This window comes from Aspergillus eucalypticola (genome assembly GCF_003184535.1).
Source record: "Aspergillus eucalypticola CBS 122712 chromosome Unknown BO83scaffold_7, whole genome shotgun sequence".
In the NCBI taxonomy this organism is placed as follows: domain Eukaryota; kingdom Fungi; phylum Ascomycota; class Eurotiomycetes; order Eurotiales; family Aspergillaceae; genus Aspergillus; species Aspergillus eucalypticola.
The window spans coordinates 1,203,036-1,223,368 of NW_020290281.1; the positions used below are offsets into that span (position 1 = coordinate 1,203,036).

The 20,333-nt window shown below is 48.6% G+C and overlaps 8 protein-coding genes across 8 annotated transcripts; 4 read left to right on the forward strand and 4 right to left on the reverse strand.

Annotated features, from left to right (window-relative positions):
* Nucleotides 1–176: 176 nt before the first annotated feature.
* ptpA (putative protein tyrosine phosphatase (Pyp1)) lies at nt 177–4,907 on the reverse strand (the record flags this gene model as incomplete). The annotated part of the gene is made up of 4 exons (XM_025533189.1): nt 177–994; nt 1,126–1,739; nt 3,167–3,411; nt 3,477–4,907. 4 exons carry the CDS (start codon nt 4,905–4,907, stop codon nt 177–179), a joined length of 3,108 nt encoding a protein of 1,035 aa, XP_025390375.1.
* A 1,812-nt stretch (nt 4,908–6,719) lies between these two features.
* Nucleotides 6,720–7,569, reverse strand: BO83DRAFT_415861 (cytochrome c oxidase assembly protein COX16). Its single transcript, XM_025534665.1, has 2 exons — nt 7,139–7,569; nt 6,720–7,051 (listed from the first exon to the last, which is right to left on the reverse strand). The coding sequence occupies exons 1-2, from the start codon at nt 7,460–7,462 to the stop codon at nt 6,971–6,973; spliced, it is 405 nt and encodes a 134-aa protein (XP_025390376.1). The 5' UTR covers nt 7,463–7,569; the 3' UTR covers nt 6,720–6,970.
* A 141-nt stretch (nt 7,570–7,710) lies between these two features.
* On the forward strand, nt 7,711–11,320 carry nic96 (linker nucleoporin NIC96). Its single transcript, XM_025533920.1, has 6 exons — nt 7,711–7,789; nt 7,853–8,324; nt 8,379–9,027; nt 9,076–10,057; nt 10,115–10,830; nt 10,891–11,320. Exons 2-6 carry the CDS (start codon nt 7,918–7,920, stop codon nt 11,215–11,217), a joined length of 3,081 nt encoding a protein of 1,026 aa, XP_025390377.1. The 5' UTR covers nt 7,711–7,789; nt 7,853–7,917; the 3' UTR covers nt 11,218–11,320.
* Nucleotides 11,321–11,513: 193 nt separating this feature from the next.
* Nucleotides 11,514–14,032, forward strand: BO83DRAFT_376976 (RibD family protein). The gene has a single exon (XM_025530870.1). It carries the CDS (start codon nt 11,767–11,769, stop codon nt 13,723–13,725), a length of 1,959 nt encoding a protein of 652 aa, XP_025390378.1. The 5' UTR covers nt 11,514–11,766; the 3' UTR covers nt 13,726–14,032.
* Nucleotides 14,033–14,312: 280 nt separating this feature from the next.
* BO83DRAFT_376977 (Ran exchange factor Prp20/Pim1) lies at nt 14,313–16,570 on the forward strand. Its single transcript, XM_025530871.1, has 2 exons — nt 14,313–15,377; nt 15,437–16,570. Exons 1-2 carry the CDS (start codon nt 14,490–14,492, stop codon nt 16,262–16,264), a joined length of 1,716 nt encoding a protein of 571 aa, XP_025390379.1. The 5' UTR covers nt 14,313–14,489; the 3' UTR covers nt 16,265–16,570.
* Nucleotides 16,571–16,707: 137 nt separating this feature from the next.
* On the reverse strand, nt 16,708–17,605 carry BO83DRAFT_425444 (Chromosome segregation in meiosis protein 3; the record flags this gene model as incomplete). Its single annotated transcript, XM_025535211.1, has 3 exons — nt 16,708–17,241; nt 17,301–17,379; nt 17,433–17,605. The coding sequence occupies 3 exons, from the start codon at nt 17,603–17,605 to the stop codon at nt 16,708–16,710; spliced, it is 786 nt and encodes a 261-aa protein (XP_025390380.1).
* A 435-nt stretch (nt 17,606–18,040) lies between these two features.
* Nucleotides 18,041–19,212, forward strand: BO83DRAFT_376979 (putative NADH-ubiquinone oxidoreductase 21 kDa subunit). Its single transcript, XM_025530872.1, has 5 exons — nt 18,041–18,158; nt 18,225–18,241; nt 18,295–18,500; nt 18,565–18,767; nt 18,847–19,212. Exons 1-5 carry the CDS (start codon nt 18,099–18,101, stop codon nt 18,925–18,927), a joined length of 567 nt encoding a protein of 188 aa, XP_025390381.1. The 5' UTR covers nt 18,041–18,098; the 3' UTR covers nt 18,928–19,212.
* BO83DRAFT_376980 (nucleoside deaminase) lies at nt 18,969–20,286 on the reverse strand. The gene is made up of 5 exons (XM_025530873.1): nt 19,962–20,286; nt 19,801–19,905; nt 19,440–19,648; nt 19,283–19,380; nt 18,969–19,221 (listed from the first exon to the last, which is right to left on the reverse strand). Exons 1-5 carry the CDS (start codon nt 20,043–20,045, stop codon nt 19,139–19,141), a joined length of 579 nt encoding a protein of 192 aa, XP_025390382.1. The 5' UTR covers nt 20,046–20,286; the 3' UTR covers nt 18,969–19,138.
* Nucleotides 20,287–20,333: the final 47 nt, after the last annotated feature.

Consider the following 20,333-nt stretch of genomic DNA (forward strand, 5'->3'; position numbering starts at 1 on the left):
GCTCAAATTATCGTCCCATCTTTGTACTTCGCAGTTGATGTGCTGCTTACTGTTAATCCCAATATCTAATTGTCACGATCACATATGCAATCAGTGACAGATGATTTAGAAGGAGTGTTAGCAAAAAAAATTCTGCAACTTCTGATCAATTGAATATAAACTCTGCCCAGAAGCTCTCAAGAACCCGGTGCATTTTCCATGCCCAATTGATAGATTGTTCTGTGACTACCCCCGGACGGGTCGAGATCACAGTATACCAGACCCCTGTCTGTAATGGCTACCAGGTCATTTTCACCTAAACCAAAGCGTAGCTGAAAGCATACAGCATCAAGGGAGAGGGCTATAGGCTGCAAATCTATCACCTCAGAGCCTGATGGCCAAGATGAGACTGGGTAAAATCCGGTTGCATTATGTTCAATCAACGCGCCTGGCTCCAGCGCCCAGATATAAATTGTTTTCCAGTTCGCAACAGCTATGCGAGTTCCCAACCTGGAAGCTGCAACTATGCAACCAAGTGAGGTATTCGAGTTCTCAAAGCCACGAAGACGAGCCACGATCGTCCAGTCTGGTAACCGCCGTCCGCGCTCAAGATGTAATTCATGCTCGCAGTTACTGGCTCGACAAATAGCCTCAGAGGTAAGGAGGCACGCGACAGTCCAGTCCTCTTCACGATGTGTGGCTATTCCAAAAGAAAGGTATTTCCAGTGGCATCTTGAAAGACCATTCTGCACCCGGGTTTCATGTGTTCCAAAAAATGGTATTCCAATGCCGAACAGCAGCGTCAAATAATCTGAAAATTGCACGGGGCATGAGTTTTCATACAGTACAGACTGAGTTGGAAAAGGCAAGAGATCGATCTTCTGAAATGAACCGTACAAGGCTTGTGCACGGTACCGATATAGCAATTGACTAGATCTGTCATTGAACGCAAGTCCCACCACGGGCCCTTTTCCGACAAGACAGTTCCGAGTGTTTCTAGATTGAGCGAACCTATCTCCTTCATTCTGCTCTCTCGTCCTTTCCAGAAGAACGCAAGAATCGTAACTAATATCTGAGGTTGCGTCAGCATAACCAGGCAGGTCTGGCGAAGGTTTCATGTTGATTGAGAAAGAGAGAAAAACGAACCGATGACACCCGACTTTGCACTGCTATGCGGATTAGTTGAAGCAGTGTATAACACGACTTCATTCTCGCTACAATCGTAATTGTGCTGCCACGAAATAGCAAAGCTGCCGCCTTGCATAGCTGCAAGTGCCAGAGGCCTGTAATTTGCATGATCTGGGAAAGAGCACACTCGAACGGGTTCGCCAGGCGAGTCAAGGGAGTGGCATGAGAGGTAGTTCATTCCGTTAATGTTAGACTGCATTGCTTGCTTGATAAATGGGTGATTTGCGTTTGTATCAGTCACGTCCATGGCAGGCACAAACCGCTGAAGGACGTAGAGCCCGCCATCTCCATCAAACGCCGTCTGGAGGACTTCGCATATCCCAGGGCGGTCACAAGGGAGATTGATCTCTCTTAGGAGTCGGAGCTGGCCATTTTCAATGCGAAAAAGATAGACCTTCTCCCGGCCGCGCGCGACGAGAGCAAGGGTTTGGTGATCGAAACTTGAGAAGGTGGATGCTTTGACATCGAGAACATCGCTCCCAAAGTCATAAATTACACGATCTGCATGATATTGCGCACCATATAATTGCTGGAAGGCATTCTTTGTCAACAAGCGAAAGAGTTGTTTTGAGCTGAGGGAGCGTAGGTCTCGATTGACAATGCCCGGTGTTCGCCGTAGGTGATGCAGAAGAACCTCTCGGCAAGTAGAAGCGATCTCATGAATAATGCGACAGGAGAAAGCTGCCTCTAAGAAAGCAGGTGTGTTGCAGTTCTGAAGAACCAGTTGAATAAGTTCAGGTGGGAGGTTTAGGATCATGACACTAGATTCAGACTAATTCTTTGAGGCTGAATGTCAAATGAGGATTCGGAAAGGTCGCCCAAGTACTTCACTCAAGAGGGTTGAAATGAGATTGTACAACCTGGTGTGTAGTAGTGTCTTAAGTTCTAGCTCCAAAATAGAACCGGAAAGTATTGTGGATAGTCGGGGACGAGCTTTGCTTAGTATTTGCTTTGGGGGTTGCTCGCTTTCCTTATATGAGCAGAATCTCAGGCAGCCGCCGCCGCTGCCGTCGTTACCTGTTGTTGCCTGCCTGTCGAGACTCTCATAACTTTGCATTCAACCTTCTGGCTTCTACAATCAATTACCTTGCTGCGGTTTAACTAGAGACCTTGAATATGATGCGGCTCTGAAATGGCAGGATAGTACTTGCTAAATCTAAGGAAGTATTCTAGAGACTTAATGTACTAGTGAAGAGCACACCCGCTATGTTGTCCGGATCCACCCGCTTTGACCGACCGATATATTATAAACAGTCTCTCAGGCAAAGTGATCTACAGGGCTTACCGAAAAGCAGGAAAGTTGGAAAATTGTAACCGGTGATGGGAAATATTCAGTGTCTTCGCTATGCTGACATGTGCCTGATCATTCGAAGAAGACGGGGAAATGAGGGATGTACAGAGGGCCAAAACTTCATTGCTAAACCCTGTACGCAGATGACATGACGAAAAATATATCCAAGCCGTCTACTATCACGACCATCCCCAGTGTCTAAACGTCTAACCGTAATGAAAGACCCCTCAGCAACCTCCTATATCTTGCTCTTTCCCCATCTGCGCGAGTGTCCATTCCAAGACGCTCTCATAACACAGAACAAACTGGCTCAAATTTTGCACCATGCTTGGCCTCTGCGTTCGAAAGTCGTCTACCGTTCTTTCGATGAGATCCACATTGTCGGTATGGGACCATTGGTTCATATTTCCACCCGAGGCATGCGCTGCACTGCGTTGTCGTTTCAACATGTCCAGCACGCTATCCACTGTACAGAATGTCCCAGTACGGCCACATCCTGCGCTGCAATGCACCAACACCGGCCTCGAGTTTGCGCGTCCATCGCAAGAACCCTGATGTGATCCAGTTGTTGCTGCTATAACTTTATCACACTGCTCGATAAGTTTGAGAAGGTGTGCTGGTTGAGATGTGGTCCCAAAATCAGGCCAATGGGGATATTGTAGCTGCGTTACTTCGCGCAAGGGTTGGAATGGAAATGATGAGTGCGACAAGCCGAAATGCCTGACAATGATATAGGGACTGCCAGATTCTTCCGGCTTGTCAAGCTCCATATCAGTTGGCTGCGGATCTTGCGCATCCAAATAGATGAATTTCTGAGAATAGTTGTTGACCTGACAAGGCCCATAATTGCCAGATTCCCAGTAAGGGTGGCATTTGACATGTCCCCGCTCAACTTCGGCAGTCAAAGAAACCACCAGGCGGACATCCTGTTCCCAAACAACGCGCCAAAAGTCCTGTGAGACGAATGAGCATTCGACACGTAAATATGTGCGTTATCCCCCGGAAGGCATATACTTACATTGAACGTATCAGGTACGGGTGCTTGGGTAGCTATGTAATGTTTACCACTATAAGCTGCCTTCATGTGATTTGCGTTCACATAGTCGCAGCCTCCGGGTGACACATTTTGCAACCTCACCCTGGAATGATCGAATGGGTAAATGTCGTTGTATCTATTCTTTGTGCCTTTTTCAATTCCCGCCACGCGAAAGTTTTCCGAAGAGTCATTTATTGTAGCGGCATCGGTAGACTTCTCGTAAGACAATGCCTTCTTCATACGTTCCAGCTCCTTTTTCTCCAGACCCAGAAACTTTTCTGAAACTTTGCGGCCTTTATCTGAGGACTCTGACACTTCGCGCAGCCAAGGAGGGAGTAAGCGTTTCTTGGATTCTGAGATACTGTGAGGTACTTGAAGTGGGATCTGACCGACACCGCCGATGAGATCCATGTGTTGTCGTATGTTCCCGAAGAAAGGGATCGCGGCATGGGAGGACTCGGGGAGAGCACAGCCGCCTGCAACGGGAGCGACACTTGGAAGATCAATATGCATTCGAGATGGTCTTCCCGCGGGTGAGTCGGATACTGGAATTTGCTGTCCTTGAATGAGAGTGGGAAAGCGAGATGAAAAAGCTTTGAAGCCCCCAAGAAGTATTAATCCTTCGCCGCTCCACCCTTCTGCAGTGAACTTTTTAAGAACATTCATCAGCGAACTGGCGTCTTTCATGTCAGATGTGGCAGCATCATAGACTATTATGTAACGACATCTCCTCCACCCCGCAAAGCTCTCTTTGTCAGCTTCATTCGTGAACGTATTTGTTAATTTTTGCGTGTCGAAGGATGGTCGCTTGAGAAGGGTTGTCGGAATACAAAGGTTCAACGATCCTCTAATAGACCCCTTCGCGAAATGCGCGTAAGGCCTTACATCTAATAGCATGATATCCCTATGAGAGGACCCAAGAAGTTCTGCGCAGCGCTCAACCGAAACGCCATGTCCGTGAGTAGACGTCTGCCTCAAAGGAGATGCATCCTGTCGGGCAGGTATCGGACTCCGTCTCTGTAGGCTAGGGTTCCAGGAAAGCCGAAATACCGGTGATTCTCTGTGTTCGTCATCGGCCACTACCCCGGTCTTCGGCAGGCCCACATAATCCTCAAAAGCTTTGTTTTTGGATAAGAGCTGTGCTTTGGGACTAGAAACCGGGGGCTGGGTGTATGAGATCGCATCCCGGCTTCTCCTTGGATTACCAGGGCTTTCCACGCTAATAGAGAAGTAATTGGGACCCGAGCGTTCTGATACCGAGTTGTGAGGGTTGATACCATGTCCTAGCGGGGACATTTGAGATTCACGCAATGTGAAAAGGGCCGATGGAGTAGAGGAACCCTCGAGCTGCAGGTTTTGACACTCCGGGGGCCAAGGGGACGTAGGTGATCTTGTACCTGTCATGGCCGACATGACTTTCAAACTCTCAAGGAAATATCAGTGGCTTCCTTCTGCTTGCCAGCTTGTTAGATGACACGTCAACATTCAAACAGTCATTGCCATAGCGCGATAGATATAATCCCCGAATGTGAAGAACAGTCTCAGAAACCGTGACTAAATTTAATTTCTCCGACAACTGGCGGGGAGAAAACACTGCTTTTCCATAAAGTATACACACTGGTCTGTCTCAGTATGTCAACAGAAATCCAGTGGCTACTCATCGAAGGCGTAGATACTAAGCCTGAATGAGAACGGAGGCTTCTGAAGGAACACGTCGTCAACCTGTCTTCGAGGGGTCGGGCTGAGAAGAGGGTCTGAACGGGTAAATGCGGAGGGGCAAATACAGAGATAGCTGGAGGCGATGGTGGCCACACTGCGTAATCGGCCAGGTGAAATGCAAATTCTCAGAAGATTTAGATGCAATAGTGGTATCCTACTGAAGAATGAAAGGGATTCGCAGGTAAAAGCAGTCAGTGATGAGGAACCTAAGTGACCGATGAAAGGCATGAGGAGGTCGTGCTCTCCTGACCAAAGCCGCAGTTGCAGGATCCCACGTCTCACTGAAGGGGCCCAAAACTCGTACTTCCAGCAGAGCAGAATTCTGAACCAATGGAGGACTTGAGGGGAGGAAAGTGGGGGACACAGGGATATGACTGATATCACTGATCCACAGTCATCATTTCAAGCACGTAGGGGAATCGGGGGCCAACAACCGAGAAGGCTGCGTGGAAGAGCGAATGGGCTGGTGAGAAAACCGGAGGGAACGAAGTCGTTCTCTGGATATGACGTTATGGGTTGGTGGCAGAGGCTCGGGAAGCGGCAAAGTGTGCAGAGCCACTCGTTAACCACGCAGCAGCGGCCGGTCTGGATCGCTCAGAGCCACCAGGAACCGGGAAGGATGTGGCGAGTCCATCATAACCCCAGCACTCATATCCTCCCCCCAAAAAAACCCATCCGAAGGGCGCAACAGGAAGGCGAGACTTCATCATGAGTAGTACAACGATTTAATTCAGAAACGAAGCACTCAAGAATAAATGTGTATAGATGTGGAAGAGCACCCATATTGGTGACAAACAGATGCTTCAATCTGCTAAAGTGCCTCCCTTCTTGTTTAGTTCACTTCTCCCCCTTACTCTACGCATTTCTTTCGATGTTGGAAGGGACCTGATTTCCTCCCCCACATCCGCGTAAACTCCCACGACAATAAATCGTGTCAAATTCGTAGGCATAGGGCGACTACACACTAACAGGTGGAACAAAGCCTTGATAAAGCAGCCAGCTGGCTTTGCTCTAGCTGCTACTCTCCATCGCAGAAGAGACGAAATACATGGTACATAGCTGGGACCATGTACCCAAGGTTACTACTAGCTGCCTAAGGCTGCCTAAGCTGGGAGACGCATGGCCTCTGTAGGTGGGCTTGCGTATCATTGGAAAGAGTAGGGTGTAGTTTATGCGCAACTATGGTGACCTTGATGCTGTGCACGATTTTGACCCAACAATTAGGAGGATAAGCCAGCGGTTCAGCTCGGGTCTTTCTCGCACATTCATCCTGGGAGGTATGGAACTTCCAGGAATCGCTTCTTGTCAATCATGAATAGTTGCTGGCTGGACATGCTTCGCTTGTTACGGGACAAGTGAGGCATTAGTAGAAAACAAGTAGGTGCTTGTGGTGTACAACTAAGACTAACATACTTACTAACATACATGAAGTCGTATCAGCGTCTGCTGCGACGAGGCGAAACTGCAGATAGCACCAAGAAGGCAGCATGATATAGAACCTCCATAGTCTGGCCCTTGGAAGGAATACTTGTCGACTCTATATAAAGGGTTCAATATCAGTGACGTTCAACAACTTCACATTGCAAACGCGCGACAATCATTATCATTACATACCAACGTGCGACCATAGGTAAGACTGAGCTACATCGGGCTTTTTAAGGGGGGTTAAAGGGAAAAGGAAGTCGCATTTATGTGGCTATCGCCAAAGAGTGATTCACATCGGCTCAAGGTCAATTTGGAAGCAAACGTGGCGCATCTCAGAGTTTTCCATCAGGCTCGCCTTTGAAGCGTTGTACTCTTTTTTGCTCCCAATCATCAAGATCTTTGGCCATAAGCCGCTGTAAAAATGGTACCACGTTAGCTGCTATCCCACATTCCAACTAGATTACGCAGATCTTGCTTGACCGATAGGCGTGTATACTGACATAGTATTCCTCTCTTTCGTCACCAATAACTCGTCGCCGTGGATTTCGCTTGATGCCCTCATCGCCATCGGGCCCTTTGAGGCCTAGATTGATCGCTTCCTCTTGACTTAATTGTTTAACTTTGCGATCGTACCGCTCGTACCTCAGAGCGGCAGCGGGTGTTAAAGCGAAAGACCCGGAAACTATTATCATAATGAAAGGAAGGCCGAAGAGTAGGAATGGGCGTTTAGTTAGATGAGCCCGGTAGGCCGCGCCGATTCGTTCTCCGAGAGTAGACGATGCTGTTGTTGCGCGTCGAAACGTCTTGGCCTGAAATACCGGCATTGTGTAGCGGCACGTCAAGCCTTCCCCTGGGATGGAATTGGTTATGCTAATTAATGTGCTGGGCCAAACACGCGCCAATACTTGATAGCGACTACCCAGAGTTGGAAAGTGAATTAGCAAATTGAAGTGAAGGAAAGCGGTCAATCACTGATCTCCGGTAAGCCCGACAAAGCTCGGCAAAAAAGTAAGTCCGACATACCTACGGAATCTGGGACTGCACGCCAAAACAGTTTATCAACCGACTTGTCGAATCGCAAACCGAGCGAAGACAGTATCAGGGTCGATCTCAATAAGGTGTCATATTCATCTCTTCTTACTTTACTGACAGTGAGCTGCAAGTTCCTAAACTTACTTTAAACATAATCATGCTTATAATATCTATTTGGATAGCAATTACAGTGGACGTTCTGTGACTGCTGGATAAACACAGACAGCATTAGCCCCCATATCCTCTAATGGCCTCCACGAACACCGGCTCCCTCTTTGGAGGGGGTGGCCTAGGAGCTGCTACGCAATCATCGAGTCTCTTTGGGAATCAATCTGGAACGCCGGGCCTTACAGGTGGAACAAATTTCGCAAAGCCGTCGCAAGTGCAACAGCAGCCTACTTCGAGCTCGGTCTTTGCACAAGATCAGGTACAAGCCAATGCAGCGCCACCGTCCAGCCAGACGACCCAGCCGGCTTTTTTCAACAGTTTACTAGAACGCGGAAAAAAGAGACCAATCTCTGCAATTGCTCAAAACGGCAATTTCGAGGAGCTGCCAAGTCTTCAATTGGGTCTTGACGACATTCGTAGAAAAGCTAGGGAACTTGGTGCTGGTGGCTCAAAGGAATTTCAACCTCAAGTACCACACAGCAAAGCGTAAGTTAACCTCCTTCTGCTCAGGTCTTGTCGGCTGATATTCTATTAAACCAGCCATTATCTGCTCGCGGCTTCAGGTGTATCTCCTGGCCACGCCTTGCGGGACCTGAAGGCTTTGGACCCTCAGGCATCGGTATCGACACCACTGAGAGAACAAGATACTTTTGACCCAGATAACCAGAAATTTCTAAAAAACATACAACAGCGCGGTCGTCAAGTGATGATCAATGAGAGTCTTGCTCGGACCCAGAAAGATTTTGACTCATTCTTGGAAGAGAAGGTTGACATGGACTGGGAGGAACAGCGCCGGAAGATATTCCAGCACTTCGGACTAGCGCAAAAAGACGATGGCGCTGGCGATATAAGAGGTAGCTTCGGGCGCACGATGCGGCGACCTAAACAGTTCGGCCCTGCATCCACAAATGGCCCTACGCCTTCAGGTCGGCGAAGTGTATTCGGACGCTCCGCTTTAGAAAAATCCGTCATCGGGACCCCAGGAACAGGGACGGCAAGCCTCCGACTCTTCGAAGATTCTACGGAGCGCAATGAGGGTGCGGGGGGTCACTCTGATCTTCGCTTCTTACGAGAGAAAATGGGCTACTATGCAGACAAGGTTCGGCAACTAAATTCTGCTAGGCTACATACTAGAGCATTTCCGATCCTTCATGAGTTCTCCGATGTTGAAGGGCATGCTGGCGGCGATGTAAGTTTCTTAAACAAAGCCCCGTACGCGGTTGACTGACTCTATCAGGTACCTCGACAATTGTACGATGCTTATAGAGCTTTGATAAGCATTGTTGGGGAGTCTCCAGATGCTAACACCATGAATGATCCCTCGGCTCTCGTGGAACGTCAGTTTGCCCAAGATTATTTGGATGAGAGCCCAAATTCGCGCAGAGCAGTAAGTCTGAGAAAACGTATTGTTGAGGGCTCTAGGTCTTTCCTGGAAAAGCTCTTTTACGACGAGGTTGAAAGTGTGATTACCAAAAACCCTCGGGAGGCGCAACTCGGTGGCATACCAACTGTGACCAATAAGATTCGTGCCTATATTCGGCTTAGAGCGGCACGGAAAGACCTTGCTCCTGATGGTACGGAGTTGCAGATGGTTGGCCAGGATTATTGCTGGATTCTCATTTTCTACCTCCTTCGCTGTGGTTTCGTTACCGAAGCTGCAGAATACGTGAGCCAGGATCCCGGCTTTAGGTCTCTAGATCACAAATTTGTGACATATATGACTACATATGCGCAGAATCGACGGTTGCCTAGAGATCTGCAACAAAAGATCAACGGCGAATATCAACAACGGTCTCGCAATGCGCCTGATAACACAGTTGATCCGTACCGTATGGCTTGCTACAAAATCATCGGACGCTGTGAACTTGGCCGCAGGCGCTTAGACGGTATAAATCAAAGTGTTGAAGACTGGATGTGGTTACAGTTCAGTATGGCTAGGGAAGATGATAGAGCGGAGGAAATTGCCGGCGACGTCTTTGGACTCGAAGACATTCAAACTGATATCACGGAGATTGGTCAGCGAGTATTCGGAAAAGGCCAAGAGGGGCCCGGAGGCTATGGAACCTTTTTCTTTCTGCAAATCTTGGGAGGAATGTTTGAGCAAGCTGTTTCATACCTTGGTTCTTATGCTCCAATCACAGCTGTGCACTTTGCCATTGCCTTGGCATATTATGGTGTTTTGCGCGTCTCAGACTTTTACACGTCAGGTGAAGAGATATGTAAGTGGAAACCCGATATGCCGTGATGAATGCTATAGGCAAGACTAACAGCCACAGTGTCCTTTACTGTGAAGCAATACCCACAGATTAATTTCGGCTACCTAATCACGCAATACACGAGAGAATTCCGGACGGGATTTGTGGAAGCGGCCATTGATTACTTTACGCTGTTATGCCTTAACGCCGACCTGCCCGGAGCTCTGGGTAAATCCCAAGCTTCTGTATGCCACGAAGCATTACGGGAATTTATCCTCGAGACCAGGGACTTTGCTAAATTGCTGGGCGACATCAGGTCAGATGGAAGCAGAATCAAGGGACTTATTGAACAACGTATTAGCTTGATCAAACTGGTCGATCAAGATGAGTTCCTCAAGACGATCACTCTGCAAGCAGCAGCTATCGCCGATGACAAGGGCCTTATAACGGACGCGGTCCTGTTGTATCATCTTGCCGAGGACTACGACCGCGTCATTGATATCATCAATCGAGCGCTATCTGACGCCGTTGCTGTAGAATTGGGTGGACCCGCCCTGAAATTGCAGCCTTTGAGGCCTCGGACCGATGAACATGAACTGGAGGCCGGCGGCAGTCTCAGCTTAACAACCGTGGATAATCCGGTTATTCTGGCAAGGAATATGATTGGGTTGTATAACGCAAATGCGATGTATTACCAACGAATCCGGCAAGTCAATCGCGATGCATGTGGATTGTTGCTTAGGATGATGGAGGCTAAGGTGGAGGTTGAGGCAGCAAAATGGACGCCGGCTTTGGACGTAAGTTGATCTTTCTACTCGGGTTGACAGGCAGCGACCAAACTAACGGTTTCCGTCTAGGCTATCAATGATCTGAGCATTCTTCCATTGCGGGCCCGAGGCTCCGTTCCCTACATTAGGAGCGCTGCCCAAGCCTTCTCGTCCTTCCCGCCAATAATATCCCATAATGTTGGCCATGTGATCATGTGGTGTATCACATGTATTGGTCACGAAAGGGAACGGCTGAACTCTGGTACATATGAGAACGAGATTAGGCAGGGACTGGCGGATGAGTTGCTCGTCATGGCCAAGGATCTAATGATTTTCTCGGGGATGGTCAAATACAAGCTGCCGCCGAAAGTATATGAGACGCTGGCGCGAGCTGGAGCAGAGATCGGCGCTTATTGAGAAGCCAGCCCAATAGGAGGTTGCATTGGGCTATAGCGCGTTCTTGACTTCTGTATTGGCTTGTACTCAAGTTAGATTCCACATGAAATTATTTGTCGGCGACTTGAGGTAGATGCTACAACAACACAACGTAATCGTTACTCTGTAGCTTCTATTCGATACCTAAACTATAGTTTGTAGAGCTGCATATTTACGACGCGTACCAACGAATACCTATATAAATGGCGCTTGGTTTCCGGCAAACGCGGGCACTTTCCGCAAGAGAGGGTGCCAAGAAACGTCGGCTGGATGACGGAGGGAATTGACAGCACAAGGCCTAATCTGACCCTGAACACTTTTAGTCAAGGAAGAGCGCCTAGAAGTGAGTGGCTCGCCTCAATAGACAACAGGCGTCACGTATTTCCACATTAGGAGTCCGACAAGTGCATCGTTTCTGAGCCATGATATGAGCAGGCTAGCTGCGGGGCCTTTTCGACCCGATATTGGACCACACCGTACGTGTCTCTCAAGCTGCCCTTGGTCTAGCCCCAGAAAACTCCGATGTTCGACATGGAACATGACCGCTCAGACGCGTCTGATACGAGTACAAAATCATTATCGCCCGACTCTGGGTCGGGCTCATCGTGCGATGATGCTCCGAACCGTGCAAAAGATGGACTGGAAGAAGCTCCATTGAACGGACGCATGGTGGCTTTCTACGAGAATGATAACAACCGCAACCACGATAATAATACAACGCCCGCCGACCTCATACCCCACGATGCGGTTCTCGAAACCGACCACTTCTCTGGGAATGCGACGGAGTCTGCAAGACCAGAGGGATTGGATATACAAGGACCCGTGCAGATAGGAAGCGACCACAACTCCGCGAGCGACGATATCCCTAGAGAAGCAGATGTCGACGATCCCAGCTGTGACTCCCGGTCAAGGGACTCAAGCTCGGCCACAAACCACAATCTCATCAATAATCCCCCCAATCTTGCAAGGATACGCCAAGTGATGTTCGAGTGCAAGGATCCCATAGAGATTAGCTTGGAGGAATTTGAGACTTATTGGCCGTTTATCGACAATGTATGGGTCAAACAGAGGTCTAATTCCAGCAAAGAAGGGCATTGCACCACGGACTATTATATGTGTCGTCTGCGACGCCCCACTCATCGTACGTCAGAAACTCGTCCTCTTCCTGAGGGCAAACGCCCCCGAAAGAAGAGAGTGCGGGAGGGTGGTATCTGCAACTTCCAGATCAAAGTTGTCAAGTTCGAAGGAGCATATTCGACGGTGACAATAGCGAGAACTCCAGGGAGCAGTCGGGTACATTCACATGACCTTGATTATATTGACCGAGTGAAGCGAAATTCTGGATTAATGGAGTTTGCGCGGAGGGAAGCAATCAAAGGGTATCTACCTTCCTCAATTTTCACAAAGTTCCAAGAAGAACCTGAAAAGCTTGTTGAAGCTGGGGGCAAATTCTGTACAGTGACGGACGTGCGCAATGTCTCGGCGAAGTGGAGGATACAGAACCCCGACGTTAAACTTGTGGCGCATGAAGGCTATGAATATCATAAGGGTCATGGCATTGTAAGGATGCGAGCGGCTGGTGGTATCAGCAATACTCCGAGCGACAAGTTACTCTCGAATGCAGCCATACACTCATCTTTGCCCCCGGATACGCTCTCCTTCCCTCGGTTCCCTCTAGATTTTCTTGAGCCTTATCTCCCAAAGCACAATGACCGCCGCCAGTTCCCTCATGTCACCCTGTCCTATGCATCGTCGATGGACTCTAAGATATCACTCCTGCCAGGCATGCAAACTGTGCTATCCGGGCCAGAGGCTAAATTAATGACCCACTATCTCAGGTCACGTCATGACGCAATCCTCATCGGAGTTGGAACAGTGCTTGCAGACAACCCCGGGCTAAACTGTAGGCTGGAAGGCGCAGGTGGGTTCGGTGGCCTTGGAAGGATGTGGCAACCGCGGCCAGTGATAGTCGATCCCACAGGACGATGGCCTGTACATCCAGACTGCCGAATGCTGAGGACTGCAGTAGAAGGGAAAGGCAAGGCGCCCTGGGTAGTGGTATCCCCAGGAGCCAGGATTGACCCACAAAAGTTGATGATGCTGAAGGGCTACGGGGGCGATTATCTCCGTATTATGGAGTACAATCAGAACTGGCGGCTGCGCTGGGAAGCCATACTACGTGCGTTGGCATCTGAGGGGATCAAAAGCGTCATGATCGAAGGCGGCGGGACCGTTTTGAGTGAGCTTTTGAACCCCGAATACACCGAATTTATTGATACTATCATTGTTACTGTCGCTCCAACCTATCTTGGCTCCGGTGGAGTAAGTGTGAGCCCAGATTCCAAGCGGGATCAAGAAGGCAAGCCAAACGCTGCTCTGAATCCTAGGGACGTGAAATGGATGCCCTTGGGTCAGAATGTTATTATGTGTGGAAGAATTCGGGTTGCGCCCCCTACTGAGTCCCCTACTACTACAAATGCCGAGTCGTAAAACACACCATTGTTGCTGAGAACAAAAATGTATCCCCCAAAACCAAAGGTGGCTGTCAGCGAAGTCACGATGGATGTTTTACAGGAACAGTTGGGAGGACCGTCTACTGGTACATATGGCAGCTTGGCAAGAGATAGCAGTCCCTACTACTAGTAGTCAAGAATGCCTGAGCAATGGAAGAAGTTGAGTCTTCGGAATTAACCAACTTCATGCAGGCATAATTCCCAGGCCGGTACTATAGCTTAATTCTGTACTCAAGGGCACCGAAATAAGATAGTATATTCAATGAAGATTAGGGGAGCAGGGGGGAGAACAAAGAAAAAAAAAAAAAAAAAAGAAACAAAGAACCGTCCCTGGGATGTGAATGACCAAGAAAACTCTTGTAGCCAAACATATAAATACTGCTAGGCATCTTTTATCTGAGTTGATGTGTTCAAAGAATGGGTTTCTTTGTTTAACGGGTGCCATTGTTCTTTAGATCGCAAAAACACAACAAGAAGTAACAACAATAACACCAGAGCTCTTATCGCGTGGGCGCATTCCCCACCCTTTCTTGTACCTTTTTCTTTTCAAATCGTCCAGCGCCTCTTCGGTGGCTTTTCTCTTCCCCACCTCCCTCCATCTTCTTTCGTTTTTAAAAGCTCATTACCTGGGTCACTGGTGAGCCTTTTACTTTTTCCAACTCCCTAAGCCCCTGATACGCTCCCGGTGTACCACTGCAACGGCCAATGAGCCAAGACATAGTTGTTAATCTGACAGCGACTATGCCGCCCAAGAAAAGCGCACCCAAGCCGGCTGCGGCATCAGCTGCGGCGGCAAAGGTTAAACAGACCACAGCAACTACAACTACTACGACGAAGGCAGCTACGAAGGCTAACACCAAAACAACGACGAAAGCGAAGAAGACAACCGCCACGACCAGTACTGCTCGCAAAGCTCCAACTGACAAGCGAGAGGCCCCTGCGAAGCCCAAGAAGACCACCAAAAGACAAACCGCGAAATCTGCCACGGCTCCCAAGAAGGGTGGTGGAACGGACGACAACCTTGCAAGAAAGAAGCGTGAAGTTGAGCCTGCGAAACGTGTAAAGCGGAAGGCGGAAGTTGTCGATGAAGCTCCAGCTCGCGATGTGAAAAAGGCCCGCGTTGCTAAACCCCGGGTTACTAAACCGAAGCCGAAGGTGGTCATCAACCATGCGCCAACCACTCGACTAAATGTCTATGTGTGCGGCGAAGGCAGCTCTGGCGAGTTGGGGCTGGGATCTGCTAAGAATGCAGTTGACGTGAAGCGGCCTCGGTTGAATGCCAACTTGCCAGCGGACCGTGTCGGTGTCGTGCAGGTCGCTGTTGGTGGGATGCATTGCGTTGCACTTACGTATGACAACAAGATCCTTACATGGGGCGTCAACGACCAAGGAGCACTTGGCAGAGATACTACTTGGGACGGTGGGTACAAAGATATGGACAAAGCCGACAATGAGTCAGACTCGGACTCCGATGATGACATTGCTTTAAATCCCCACGAATCAATTCCCACTGCTATTCCGTCAGAGGCTTTCCCAAAAGACACCGTCTTCGTTGAAGTTGCTGCTGGCGACAGCTCAAGTTTTGCCCTTACGGATGATGGTCAAGTCTATGGTTGGGGAACATTTAGAGTAAGTCAAGCTTCGCATACCCTTGTATAAAGAACTGCTTAGGCTAAGAGGCGAATTAGAGCAATGATGGTATCTTAGGTTTTGATGCCACCAATAAAGTCCAGCTTACGCCTAGTCTGATACCGTCTTTGAAGAAAATCAAACACCTGGCTTGTGGCGATAATCATGTCCTGGCACTGAACGAAAAAGGTGCTGTATTTTCATGGGGTTCGGGCCAGCAAAACCAACTGGGCCGTCGTATCATTGAGCGAAACAGATTGAACGGCCTGCAGCCGCGTGAGTTTGGCCTGCCGAAGAATATCGTGCATATCGGCTGTGGGGCTTTTCACTCTTTCGCTGTTCATCAGTCCGGAGAGGTCTACGCATGGGGTTTGAACAGTTTCGGCGAAACGGGTATCAGGGCTGGTGCCGGTGACGATGAAGCTGCAATTGTGCATCCCACCGCCGTAGAGTCGCTATCTGGGAAAGCAGTTACACAGATCTGCGGCGGCGCCCATCATTCGCTTGCCATCGCTGATAATGGAGAGTGCCTTGTATGGGGACGATTGGATGGCTACCAAACAGGTCTGAAAATCGACAGTCTACCTGAGGATGCGGTCATTAAGGACGAGCGCGGACGGCCTCGTATCTTGATAGAGCCTAAAGCTGTTCCTGGAGTCAAGGCCAATACTGTTGCAGCCGGTTCAGACCATTCACTCGTCATTGATGTTGATGGTCGTCCTTGGTCGTGGGGATTCTCTGCCACCTATCAAACAGGTCAGGGTACACCGGATGACATTGAAATAGCGACTGTCATCGAGAATACTGCCGTTCGTGGGAAAAAGTTAAACTGGGCCGGCGGTGGTGGACAATTCTCCGTGTTCACTGAGCCTGCAGCATTAGCATAAACGAAAAGCTAGTGCCAGGGAAAAATCGGAGATACACCGGCACTCCATTAATGAGTCCCGCGCAATGGCATGTTTCATGAGCCTTACCAATCTTGTAGATTATGCTTAGACCAGTTGATAAACCATTGCAGACACGAGAGGGGAAGGAAAGGAGAAGAAAAAGGGAAGAAAGCACATCACATTATGGTGGTATCTGCTGAAGCACAGCATTTTCGATAAATAATGTACCTTATACTCTACGGTGACTCTCAAGGTAGAGGGAAAGAGCAAGGGTTTTTTTTTTCGAAAAAGGAAAAGAGGGGCCGGCTAGACCGTGTCTGCGCCATGTAGAAATAGGAATAATTAGTCCACTGTACGAAACATGTCTTGGTGCCCTAAGTGGTTGTATTGCTCGAAACATCAATATTGTCTATGGAACCCAGGCTACCCATAGGCTTATTGCCTCAAGCCCATGCATCTGGTCCTGCCAGATTATGATTATCAATAATGCTATCCTCGTGCTCGCGAAGAAGTGCTTCCAGCTCATCATCATCATCATCATCATCATCATCATTATCATGAGTACCTTCTGTAATTTCTCTTGGGACACTCTCATTATCCGACACAAACAAATCTCCCTGCTGAGGAGCGTCTCCTAGCGTAAGTGAGGATGGCTGAGCTCCGATGCCATGTCTTGGAGGCGACTGTGCCACATTATCTCCTTGGCCCAAAATCGCGTCGGCTTCATCCAAATGCCTAATAGACATACTATTATCATGGACATGTGGAGCCGAGAACCCCGTTTGTTGCGCATCTTCAAAGTCGGTTGCGGGGATTCTCGGCTTTTCCTCGTCTATCCATTCTCGTCGCATCGTCTGCAAGCGTTTCGAATGACCCAGTTTCTCTATGATAGCCAATCCATCGGCGAACTTCGCGCGAGGGAACAAATCATCGAGCCATAGTTGGTAGAAATTTAATAGTCGAGCGGCGTCCGAAAACTTTGAGAGAGTTAGCTACGCAGACATCCCTCAGCGAAAGTATGAAGGGTTCAGCAGACCTCATGTCCTTTCCCTTTGAATTTCAATTTAGACTTCGCCGTAGAACGCAGTTTTGGTATGCCGGCTTGTGACAGTAATCTAGGAAGCAATAAGCATTGTATTCAGAGCACTCCCCCGGTTGTCAGTCTTACCGGCCCTCATCCAGCTTGACAGTAGATCGTCGCTGCTTAGTGATTGTAACCTTTTCATCCAAGCCTAATACAGGTGCAGCAATGGGCCCACCTCTGTTTGAATCCACAGCTATATCTTGCAATGTGCTCTCTAAGCCGGCATCATAATCGAACAATGCATCATCATGGCCCATTGATGGGTTTGAGTAGCCCACATCTTTCTCCATCATCCAACGAACCTCCTGATGACTTGTGAAATAGTGAAAATGACAATCTTCTCATAAAATCCGGTTATTGTTGACTGAACAAGTAGTACGCATACTTCGATGAAAATCCGCAAATGACTACCTCGGACAGCTGTAAACGGATAGCGTTACGCGTCGCTCAAGACGCGTGCCAGGTTCTCAGCCAATTTGCCAGGAAAGGTAAGATCAGTACTACGTATTAGTATCATATCACCAAAGTAGGGTAGGCGGTCGGGCTAGCGTGACAACGGGTTACAAAACCTTTTCAGCATAACTGTAACTACGCATTACTTAGGCTTTGTAATTATGAATACCTGCTAGTCTTCAATCGGTATGGCTTTGGGCTTGGCATAACTCCGTCCGACTTCCATCTCCATTGAAGCGGAAGCCAATCCAGAAACGTCCATTATAATTCATCCTCCACTGTCCCAGCCCGGTCACAATGGCGACTGATCACAAGTCAATTCTTGTTCCCCCAAAGCGGGCCAATACAGACTACCCGGTAGGGTTGATTATTCTCTATCCGAAATGGAGTTACAGATCTTGCGGCTAACTTTGGCTTTTGTAGCTAATTGACTCCGACCCGTATGGACCAGCTTGACGTTGCCATATTGCAATTGACTCACTTTTTAAACCAGGCACTTGAGACGAGTTTTCGGATATGCACGACCCTCTGACTACGCAGTGGGCGGCGGAATGGCCGCTGCGTCTCCTCTTGCGTTCTGGGTTATGGAAAGAGTGAGCCCTTCTCACGTCGGCAGGGGAGGGTTCGCTCCTGTGATGCGCCTAGCAACAGCCATTGGCCTTATTGGAGGTCTCCACGTGGTCTATCAGAGATCCTGCAGTCAGTGCAACCATGGAGCAGTTGTTTCGATCTACGCCCTTGTAATACTAACGTTCTTGTGCAGACCGCTTCTATGGCTTCACGGAGAATTCGAGGGAAGCTGATATGGATATGAAGGAGATGGTGGACAAAGTCAAGAAAGGGGAATCCCTATATGGCACATCTAAAGTTTCTTCATACCTGCAAGGCGTTGCTGCTCGAAACTCTAGATACTCTGAGCTATTCATCCATGTTCTTCCATGGTTCAACCTTGTCAACCATGACCAGGTAAGTACAATGGGACCATCACCTTTCATACATAACCATCAGCGTCGGGTGTAAAACTTGTTACTAACTGCAATACAAGCATGGCGTCGACACGGCCAAGTACTATCAGCAGGCCGAGCGGGAGCTGGAAGCCGAGCGGTTGAAGCAAGCTAGCTCCTAAACTTGTGACATGAAAGACGGTATAAGGATCGGCTCGTTAACGTTTCATTGGCTCTTGCGCGATATTGTATATTTAGTTCCTGAAACAACGCAAAACCTAAATGGAACCTTTCCCTCACTTCACCTTGATCGCTTCTACACGACATCGAAGATGCTTAGCCCTCAGCTTCCTTCATTGTGCGGCCGTTCGACTAAGTACAACCCGTTCCCGCTCAGGGTGTAGGGGAGGCAATGAGGACTTCCTGGTCGAAATCCGTTTTCAATTCACGGTGCTTTTTAGGGCGGGGCTTGGGCGCTGCTCGAAAGAGTCTGTTAGAAGGCTTCCTTGTCACAGTTGTCAGAAGCTAGCTACCTACCCTTCTCATTTTCTTGTATGTAGAAGCGCCGAAGTAACATGATAGCTTCCTTATGGAACAACCCGCCTTGTACAGGGTATGGTGGATCTATCGAGCGACTAGCATGAATTAGTTCTAGGTCATAGGTGTGTAGGTCCGCGGGAAGGCAAGAACGGACTCGGCATGTAGTGATAAAATGCTACCGGTTCCCCCGAACCTATCATTTCCACAACCGAAGTATACTTTTCGTATCTGATATTGTCTCAAAGCAGATGCACACATGACACACGGTTCAACAGTCACATAGAGGTCTGTTGAACGCAGTGCTGACCTAGGATAAGTTCGGAGCATTTCTCCGATGGCAATGAACTCGGCATGTCTTGTACCCTGATAAGACCGGCTATGGTTTTAGATTTCACAAACGCTTTCTAATTTTGCTTTGAGGGGAACTCTCCCAAGGGACAAGGGAAATTGGAAGATTCATTGAAACTTCCGAGGTCTCCATGGGGATTGATGGTTCAGGCAGCTGGCTCACCTACATTCATGGATTTGTTTGTATCATTCATTCCAAAACCAACAATCTTGTTGTCATACACCAGAACACAGCCAACCGGGGTTTCACCGGTTGCAAGGGCTTTTTCTCCCTAGAGCGAGTATAAGAATACCAATCTCCAGTGTCACTAGGGCAAGATACAATTACCATCATTAACGCCTGCTTCATGAAATAAGCATGTTCGGCGTTGTTCTCCAGCAACTCAGGCGGCATGTCACCAGACATCTCCATATTTCATCCGCTAGACTGAGAAGGGCTTTGTGAGATTGTTGCTGGGAGGTGAATTAGCTGTAGTAGCCGGCACTGATGACACCAGGAATAGGCTGGATAACAAGTATAAGAGTCACCCGAGGGGGTCACTCTGCATGTACAAAGCCACTGAATTTGAGCACAAGTTTTACTAAGTTTCTAGACCTTATCTTTCCTTTTGTACCCCACCTGTTTCTACACAGGAAGCGGAAGAGAAACTTTCCTTGTAGAGCTCAGTGAGCCCGTAGATACCAGGATTTTGCCTTGAAA